Source organism: Leptidea sinapis, chromosome 18 (assembly GCF_905404315.1).
Source record: "Leptidea sinapis chromosome 18, ilLepSina1.1, whole genome shotgun sequence".
NCBI lineage: Eukaryota > Metazoa > Arthropoda > Insecta > Lepidoptera > Pieridae > Leptidea > Leptidea sinapis.
In genome coordinates this window covers 4,487,184-4,497,678 of record NC_066282.1, presented here as the reverse complement: position 1 = coordinate 4,497,678, position 10,495 = coordinate 4,487,184, and the positions used below count along the sequence as shown (strand labels likewise).

The 10,495-nt window shown below is 36.6% G+C and overlaps 1 protein-coding gene across 1 annotated transcript in view; it reads left to right on the top strand.

The window, feature by feature from the left end:
- The first annotated feature begins 1,234 nt into the window (after positions 1 to 1,234).
- The window catches only part of LOC126969332 (lethal(2) giant larvae protein), a 59,548-nt gene continuing 50,287 nt past the window's right edge, over positions 1,235 to 10,495 (top strand). Inside the window, exons 1-2 of the mRNA XM_050814688.1 lie at positions 1,235 to 1,389; positions 1,466 to 1,558. Of these exons, the coding sequence (XP_050670645.1) occupies positions 1,387 to 1,389; positions 1,466 to 1,558 (96 nt within the window). The 5' untranslated portion in view covers positions 1,235 to 1,386. The remainder of the gene's footprint in view (positions 1,390 to 1,465; positions 1,559 to 10,495) is intronic.

Below are 10,495 nucleotides of genomic sequence, written 5' to 3'. Positions count from 1 at the left end.
TAGCAAGGCTGATCCGTTGACCGAAATAGCTGCCAGCACTTGGGTTTCCAGTAGCCTTATTGAGGCGCGAAGATAGTATTTTGAACATTCTCCGCGCCTCTGGGCCCCACGGGCCAAGTGTCTCGACACCAAACGGCACAAAGATGTATGACTCACTGAGGCCAACATATTTGCGACTCTTGCTGTCTTCGGCAATCGAAGCAGCAGCCCCAGCACCAACTGACGTAACTTGGACATAAGAAGGAGCCAGAGTATTGACGCAAGTAGCGTCCCACACCAGTGCCCTTCCCCCTGCCCAAGCCACCAGCGTCATTCCATCGTCTTCCATACTGGCCGGAGCTCGGACCTAGCTCTAACCAACTATATTTTATTCCACGATATGAAAAGTTTTACGCGGAAAAAAATTGTCTTAACACAGAGAGTCCAGGGACCCTGAGTTCTACTGCAAAGGCTAACGAACCTTGAGGTGGCAGAAATGAAAAGATACCGACGGTCAATACTTCGATTAAATACATTACATATTTTATGTATCAATGAATGTCTCAATACTTCAGTGCAAAACAGCAATTTCTTACGTTTCTACTAATGTTATGACAATAGTGCACCACCAAAGGAATGAAAGCTAGGGAGAGAAGACATTTAAAGAAGTTTGGCGGGGAACTTCAGCAGTTATAAAATTGTACAAAGATGAAACAAGATTGCAAAGGACAATTCAAGAGCCAAGTCCTGTCTCTGTTTAAAAAAAAACTTGGTGACAATAGGGTGAGGTGTCATTTGTCATAAAGAATGTGACATTTGACATATGTCCGTTACACAGCTGTCATTAGCAGTAACTGTCAGGCGTATGCGTCAGCGTGTGACCTGTGAAGTGTGAGTCAGTGACTCAGTGACATCGCCGTGCATTGTATTTTTGTTTTATAGATGTATACTTAGTGAATTTGTTTGTGTGTATTTCTGATTTATGTTTTTTGACGCCGACGTATTTATATCAGGATTCTTTTCTGGATTTTATCACATAAACCCCTCAAACTGACGTCTTCAGGTATGTATCATGTATTCAATTTGCATCGATTACGATGATTTTGTTAAGTGACTGCCGAAAACCAATGTACTAGACGTGGAACCTGTTTGACAGGCGTTGCCCAGGGTTTGGTAAAGGTATGGTGAATTTAGATTATCTATCTAATTCCACGTAGGTTGTTTAGATTAATATTTTATCATTGTGTTAGTTATCTTGTGCTTGAACGTTATGTTATCTGGGTATGTTGCTACACCTTGTCTAATGTGGCGCTCCGGCTCAACGAATTGTTCAACTAACTAAATTCAGTCGGCTTTCGGACGCCGGTTTGTACAGCCGTGTGTGTTACTACTTACTAGTATGATATAATGGTAGGTTCGCGATTTAGCATTTCTTTGAAGTGTTTGTGAAGTGGATATAGTAAGGGATTGTTTTGTGTTGTTGCAGGCAGGCAGGATGTTAAAGTTTATACGTGGGAAGGGGCAACAACCATCTGCTGAGCGGCAGAAACTACAAAATGAGCTGTTTGCCTTCAGGAAGGTAAGAGCTTCTTGTATTTACAAACATGAGTGGTGTTATTAATCTAAAAATATCACAAATACATTTGAGCACAAAGATTTTATAATAACCATTTTACTACTGTAGGCATATCTCAATAATCTTATGTTATATAGAAGTATTATAGTTAGCATTGTTACACAGTTGGGTTATGTATTGAATACATTATGTTAATATGTACTTAATTTTTTAAACCTACCATACAAAAACTAAAATACTTATAATCTTTCAACCTGTTTCCATTTGTTGTTACAAAAAAAAAAATGTAATTCAGTTGAAATAAAACTTAGTGCCAACCTTGATATATTTGACTTAAAGAAAGCCAATTCCCACAGAACTATAACTTCCTAAAACATCATTCTAAAATGATCAGCATTTTTTGATGCTGACATAAACCTAACCTAACTACATACATAATACTGTTATGATTTAGTTTTATAAATACTTGTTATTATAAGGCCTATAATTCAAACATTTTCTGTGTGTATTTTTCAGGCATTCTGTTAGTCAGATTCAGGGTTGTGATTTAGTATAATACTTACCCCCTTATTCATAATGGTCCCCTAACTTTAAACAGCCGCTAAGGAGTATTTTTTCTCATTCTGACTTAGGTCAATAGAAGAAGACAGAGTGAGAATTAGCATGCCTTAAGTTAGCAGACTATTATGAATAAGGGGTTTACAATAATTGTGTGTGCAAATACATAAACTTAGGGTTGCAGCGACAATTCTTCAATTATCACTTTTATGTCATTATTGTCTGTCCTGAGCGACAAATGAAGTTAAAAAAAAATATTAATTAATTTGGTTTTGATGTTTGATCAGAAAATATAAATACAATATTAATAGTACTTTTTCCAACAATTAACCTATTTTCAAAGTGTTTTATCATTCAATTGCATCCAAACCGTTATTTGTTTTATGATTAGATGTTTTTGTAGTGAGTTGTCGTATGTTTAAAAGAATCAGGCCATGGCCATTGTAGGGCTTGTTGAAATGTGTACAGATTTTTATGAGGTATTCCATCACATTCGGTTGTGTATGTATAATAGTGTTGCAATTTGCGAGTCAACAGCAAAACAGGCGATATTCACGATATAAAGTTTGTTCAGTGTGTGTATATTTTAAAACCAGTCAATTGTAAGAAAATTTATTGAATTAGGCGTTACTTTGCGGAAATCCATAATTATACAAATGATTTGATGACACTAAAGAAAACTTAAATCATTTGTATAACCAGTCAATTGTGACACAAACTATGCAATAGTTTGAGGGTTCATCCTTTACTAGGTCTTTTAAAAAAAAAAGAATTATCAAAATCGCTTACCCCAGTTGAAAGTTTTGAGGTAACAAACATAAGAAAAAAAACATACCAAATTGTGAACCTCCTCCTTTTTTTCAAGTTGGTTTAAAAAGTATGTACGTGCGATTGAAGTAAAACTTAATTATGATTAACTTTAGGAATAATTAACGAATGTCGCAAATGTCAGACTGAGAACTTTTATTTATTACAAAGTAGTTATAAATGAACAAATACACTAAGAGATTATAGGAAAATAATACTGAGCATTTTGAAACAAATTTTTTAAACTATTAAATTATAATGGTTAAAAATTGTTTCAATTGACTTTTTTCTGTCGGAAGTACTAATGTTACTTCCGTCAGAAAAATATTCTGAGTTACCCCCAGGTCACGTCTAAAGAAGTTTTACTTCAAAAAATTACAATGTAGTGTTGTTTACATAAGATTGTGGTGATAGGAATTAATTCTAGTTCCAATTTTTCCCATTCAAACACTAGAAAGTCTATGTGTTTGAAATGTGTGCTGTACTACTACCGCAAACCCAACACTAACCAAAAGCACAGTAGCCGGAAATTAACTGGAATTGTAATGTATATTTCCAAAATGTCATGATTGATGGTTTCTTTTCGTGACACTCATGTTTAGCAGAGGGTTTTGTAGGTGATACCTATAGCAGTGAGCAGTTCCTGATAAGCAGTAATAGTTTTGATCATGTGTTGGCTGTTACATTTCAGACAGAGCATCCAAGATAGTTTTAATTGATTGGCTCAATAGGGTACATGCATATGATTAAAATAATAGATATTTTTAATAAACATTATAACTACAGAATTATGCTTACATCAACTCTAGTGTTGAAAATAGTATTTGAGCAAGATTAATATTAACTTTTGAAGAATTCTGGGACATTTAAAAGATGACACAATAAATCTCATTTTTCAACCAATCCAGAGGGGATTGATTTTATATTTTTCTAGCAGATAGGAAACATCTACACATACTCATCTCAATTACTAGACTGAGTTATTTGTATTCCAAATATAAAGGTATTTCTCAGTCAAAAAAATATAGGTTCCGTATAAGTAATCACCAACATATTATCATATACTCTAAACCTTTGCCGAAATATTACCTTTATCTTACGGATAATGCCTATTATTCCGATCCGCTGTCCGTTTATTAGTAATCACGTACATTAGCACATTGAGCACATTAACAGAAAGCTTTTAAATGGCTGTGTGGGTTACCCTTTTTAAACTTAACTTTAAGTACTTTTGTCAGAGCAAGAATAATTTTATTATTAAATGTTGAAATTCTATATATAATAACATTAAAATAATTTGTGGATTCCCTATTGTTCTTTATATTGTGTGACTTGAACTTTTCTCTCATCTGTGAGAAGAGTGTTTGTACTACTGGTGCAGTTAAACAAATGGCAGTTATATATTACAAATTATATATTTTTTTCTATCTAGCCTTAGCCTTCATTCCTCAATGAACCTTTTTGATTTTTGTAGAGTTCTTTATTTACAACATAATAATGCTTATGACTATATTATTTACAATAAATATGATTACAATAATATGTATACTGGCAGCATTTCCACATAGCTCCATGATTTTAAATTGTTATCTTTGAACAAGCAAATCTTGTAAATATATATATTCTGAGTCTCGGAAACGGCTCCAACAGTTTTAATGAAATTTGGTATACTAAGATAGTTTTGGAGGCAAGAAGTTGATCTAGCTACAGTTTCAATTTAAAAAAAAATGTTGTTTTATCCGTGTTTTAATAAGAAACAGCTACAATAACATTAGAATACAAAGGTAGGTTTCTCCACTATATACAAGACTATAATAGCTCAGATGGGACATTGGGTGATCCGGAAAGCAGAAGACCCCGGTTCGAATCCAGATGTAATATTAGTTTTTTTTTGTTCAATTTTTGTACGTTCTTAAAAACCTGAGCAATGCTCCGTCATCTAGATATTTATATTAATAAACTATAAACATCACTGGCAATTTATAAATGAGCTTTATATTTTTTAGTAAAAAAAATTTGTAGATTTTGTCCAGCTCTTCCTGTGCTGTGCCAATGTTTTACATATTATGATAAATAGAAGAACTTTAACTACACACTTCTACAGAACACCGTCTCACATAATGATTATCTATCTATCTAAATATATAAAAATTAATTGCTGTTCGTTAGTCTCGCTAAAACTCGAGAACGGCTGGACCGATTTGTCAAAGTTAGGTCTTGAATTATTTGTGGAAGTCCAGAGAAGGTTTAAAAGGTGAATAAATAAGAAAATGCTGCTAAATTAAATAAAAACAACAAATTTGTTTTTCCTTTGATGTGTCCATACATAATTTCTATCAGAGTGTTTATTGACGCACGGTTTGACAGTTCTGCTGTGAAACAATTTCATTACGACAGCAGGGTGCATATTTTACGAAGTAATTTTTGATGTTATGATATATTTTTGACAAATTCATATAAAAACATTATTTTATTTATTATATACAGAACAACGTCTGTCGGGTCAGCTAGTTCCTCATAAATATAAATTTACAAATTTGTTGCTGTTAAGACGTTAGATTGAATATGAAGGATTTCAATTGCTTCAATTTGTCTGTCGTTAAATAGTGAATGAAGTGTTAAATGATGTTGTTTCAAATATTAAAGACTAGCTGACCCGACAGACGTTGTTCTGTATATAATAAATAAAATAATGTTTTTATATGAATTTGTCAATAATATATCATAACATCAACAATTTCTTCGTAAAATATGCTCCCTGTTGTCGTAATGAAATTGTTTCACAGCAGAACTGTCAAACCGTGCGTCAATAAATTCTCTCATACAAATTATGTATGGACATATCAAAGGAAAAACAAATTTGTTGTTTTTATTTAATTTAGCAGCATTCTCCTATTTATTCACCTTTTAAACCTTCTCTAGACTTCCACAAATAATTCATGACCAATATTAGCCAAATCGGTCCAGCCGTTCTCCTGTTTTAGCGAGACTAACGAACAGCAATTCATTTTTATATATATAGATATTAAAGATATGCTGGTGGCATGTTAATATTTGCTTCAAGAGCATTTATCACGTGGAGTGTTTCAATGAGCTGTTTGTCCTGATTCTTGCCGTGGAATTCCACCCTTGCAGCTATTCAGCTCTTTTTTATGCCAATAAGGGACGAGACGAGCAGGACATTCAACTGATGGTCATTGATATAGGGATGCCCATTACAATGTAGTGCCGCTCAAGATTCTTGAAAACCCCAAAAACTCTGAGACATAAAATGTTAAGTCTCATTTTTCCAGTAATTTCACCTAGCGGAGCCCTTTAAACCCAAACACATTACTGCTTCACGGCAGAAATAGGCGCCGTTGTGGTACCCATAATCTAGCCGGCATCCTGTGCAAAGGAACCTCATACTGGTAAACCTCACGCTTTAAAGTAAAGCTGAGCTCTTAGAGTGAATTTAGACTTTACTTACGTGAAACTTTGCTGACTCTGACAAAACTCTAACTTGACTTATATATTTGGCTTTCTTAGCTTAAGCTCTATTACGCTGTGGAATGAGCTTTCTTGTGGTGTGTGCGGTGTTTCCGGGACGATACGTCATGGATACCTTCAAAAAAAGCGCGTACACCTTCCTTTAATGGCCGGCAACGCTCATGTGATTCCTCTGGTGTTGCAAGAGAATGTGGGCGGCGGTGATCACTTCACACCATATGACCGGTACGCTCGTTTGTCCTCCTATTCCTTAAAAAAAAGCTCAGTATAATTTCAAATGTCAAGTGACTATAAAAAAAAACACTTTTTAAAAAAACAGACATCAAAAACTGAAAAGAATCTTATAACTAAATATTTAATTTAATACACCTCTTATGCAAACCTTTACCTTTACTATTAATATAATAGTATAATTTATATTATTTTTTTATTTTTATTAATAATAACTTTCCCGTGATTCCTCTGGTGATGCTATAGTGATGTGTGTGTGATGACAAAAAATTATTAGCCGATAACGAGGTGTTTCCTTGTAATCGAGTATTTTAAAAAACTATTTACTTAAATATTCTTAATATTTAGGTTTGAGCCGATGGTCTCGTTGTCAATGCTCAAAAAATTAAAAAAAAATGCCTGAATTTTGATTTAATGTAATCGCGCTTTTTCTGTAAACAAATAGATGGAATAAATAAAAAGGAAGGCGTAATCTTTATACAGAATTTTTTATTACTGCGTAAATAAAGTTTATTTAATTGTATGTGGGAGGACCAAGTGTCCGTTCAAAAGTCTAAAATGAAAAAGACTAACATATTGAAAACGGTTGAAAAAATATTCTTAAAATACTTGTTAGTGTGTACTTAGTAAGTATCAAAATATTGTCGGTAGATTAATATCCGTTGAGCCGGGCGCAAACAGCTAGTCGTCCTTATCGGCCGATACCCGATAGCGCGCGATAACGATTCGTAATCGATATAACTCAGCCGTCACCCCATTTGCTCCTGAAGCCTTATGTTGCCTTGGTACTTTGCAATTGTTTTCACAACTAAAATTCGGGAAAGTTCTGTTCTGCAAACAATTTTCTTCGCCATGAAGGAGCTGTTTGTCTTGCCTTTTGTCCTGATTTCCGTCATTGCATCCATAGAGTTACAGTATACTAGCGTATCGACGACTTGACAGCACGATAATGCGTGACCTCTTTTGATTTGTCAATGTGTGCAAAAATTTATAGTCCCCGGATTAGGACACAACCATTCAATGTTTATAGTAGCCTAGCGAAACTCTAAGAAAAAAGCGATTCACTCCATTGTATGAAACGTGCAGTCATTGATAGGTTGACAGAGGAGTATAACCAGCCACTATGATTGTTGTTCGTGGACTATGAGACAGCCTTTGATTTGATCGAGACCTGGGCGGTGCTTTAGTCTTTCCAGAGGTGCCACGTTTATTACCGATATATCGAAGCGTTGAAGTGTTTGTATCGAAACGCCACCATGTCAGTTCGAGACTGCAGCGGAGTCATATCGCCCAAGCTGCTCACTGCTGCGTTGGAAGATGTCTTTAAGCTTCTGGACTGGAATGGACTGGGCATCATCATCAACGGCGAATAGATAACTCACCTTCGATTCGCAGACGATATCATTATCATGGCAGAGACCATGGAAGACTCAAGCCATATGCTCGATGGCCTCAATACAGCTTCCCAAGGAGTAGATCTCAAAATGAACATGGACAAGACGAAGATCATGTCAAATGTCCATGTCGCACCTACTTCTATAACTGTTGGGAAATGTACTCTCGAAATTGTCGATGAGTACGTCTACCTCGGACAAACAATCCAGTTAGGCAGGATGACTGCTATAATCTTGTAAAAAACGAAGATAGCCAAAATCCACTACGTTTTAAGCAACTGTTCGCTTTCAAACTTAGCCGGAGCCTTCGTCGCCAATCGCCATTCTGTAATTACTACTATTTCAAACTTAATATGTCAAATCACTGCAAGTTTCGTACTAAACTCGCCTCTTATTACGTAGTATTTACATCCTCTTTGGTTTGAAGACATAAGAAAATTAAGTTGACAGCCTAGCTATAAGGAGCGCTATTGGAAATAATCACGATGCAACAAAACACGTTGTGATTCCAGTATATTAAATGAATTCATTTTACAATGTATACCTCATTTAATATTGATGGCAATCTTTAACAGTCAATACATTTTAGTCACTATGCAATAAAATGCCTCGCCTAGGTCTAACCTCGGCCGTGCCTTGATTAACGTAATAAAATACAAACCGCAGTAAATATGATATCCATTAGGAATAACGTTTTTATATATAAGAGCGGAAAAACTGACAAAGCAGTGTCTCAGGTGATGGTAATTTATCATTTTTTTGCCGAAAAACGTCCACTGCTGGACAAAGGCCTCCCCCAAAGATCGACATGACGATCGGTCCTATCTTGCCCTTATCCAACGTATTCCGAAGATCTTGACCATATCGTCTGTCCATCTTGTGGGGGGGGCCTACCAACACTACGTCTTCCGGTACGTGGTGGCAATTCGAGGTCTTAAATACCCCAACGGCCATCTGTCCCTCGAGCTATGTGCTCTGCCCACTGCCACTTCAGTTTCGCAACCATCTGGCCTATATCGGTGACTTTGATTCTCCTACGAATCTCCTCATTTCTGATTCGATATCGCAGGAGACTCCAAGCATAGGAGCATATCCCTCTCCATTGCCCTCTGAGCGACAATGAGCTTCCTCAGAAGGCCTTACTATGGTTAGCGACCACGTCTGCGTTCCGTATGTTATCACTGGCAACACACAACGCCTAAAAACCTTCGTCTTCAGACACTGGTATTTTGGACGGGAAGATTTAACGGAGCTTCCCGATCGAGTTGGATTCGCCGAGTGACCTCTTTTCCGAAATTGGACCTGCCCAACTGGATTATTTGGCCAAGGTTACGGGACTAGGTGCAACATGGGTATGGCAACATGATCTTCGTCTTATCTATGTTTATTTTGATTCAAATTCAAATTGAATTTGCCTCAAACAGCCCTTATTCTAATGATACTTGCTTCGTTTTTAGTCTTCTCACGGCTTGAGAGAGTAAAGAAGCTTAACCAAGGAATTTGGGTGGGTGGCTTATAGGCATTCGGCGTTGCGTCCTTCTTTATGGTATTATCCTGCGAGCAAACCAAGGTGGATTTACAACTTGTTCGCAAGGTGCTCTTTGCAGACATATTATTATAGTTGTTTTCACTAGCAATTCCCCATTAATTGTTGACTGTTTTGTACCCACAGTACCTTGAAAATATCTAGTCCTACTAATATCTTTCCTATCTTGGCGTGCGTCCGTGTAGAGTGGGATGTCGCTATTCCAACTTACGGCCGTTCCCAATATTCAATCTTTCTCCGGTTGTGTCCTAATTTAGATAAAAATCGTAACTATCGTTGACAAAAACAGGCATCTCTTTAATATAGGTGTCACGGACAGCCCTCTATGCAGAGGTTGCCTGGGGGCAGAGGAAACAGCCGCTCACGTTCTGCTGGAATGCAGTGAGGTGGCAAATACAGGGCGAAGCACCTGGGGTCACCAGGCGCTCTTCGGGAAGTCTTCCGCGACGTTAAGAGGTTGGGTGATTTCTTGGAGGAGTTTGGCTGGTTGGAGTAGCCTCTACCACCCTCGCACGCAAAATAGGCGCATACGACGTCGAGTTGCGGAAAGCGCCCGTATGAAGAAGAAGAAGTTCTATCGTTGACTTTTCTGTCCTTATAAACTTATCGACGGTTGCTCATCTTATCCGTATACGCTGTCTGTCAATGGGACGACGTATAGCTTACTAGCGATAGAAGTTTGTATGGAAATTGCAATTCACGCGTCCCAATATAAGGCGATAAGAATGACTTATCGGGTATAATGGGACAGCTTCAAATTACTGACAGTAGAATATAGTATTTTATCTCTATATGTAGATAGTTTATTGGGAACGGCCGTTAATAGCTGACAGGCTTGCCCTGCATGTTTCAGTATGACGACTCTCTCTGTTAATGGATATTCTTATGTTAAACATTTTATTTAGATAAAACCTT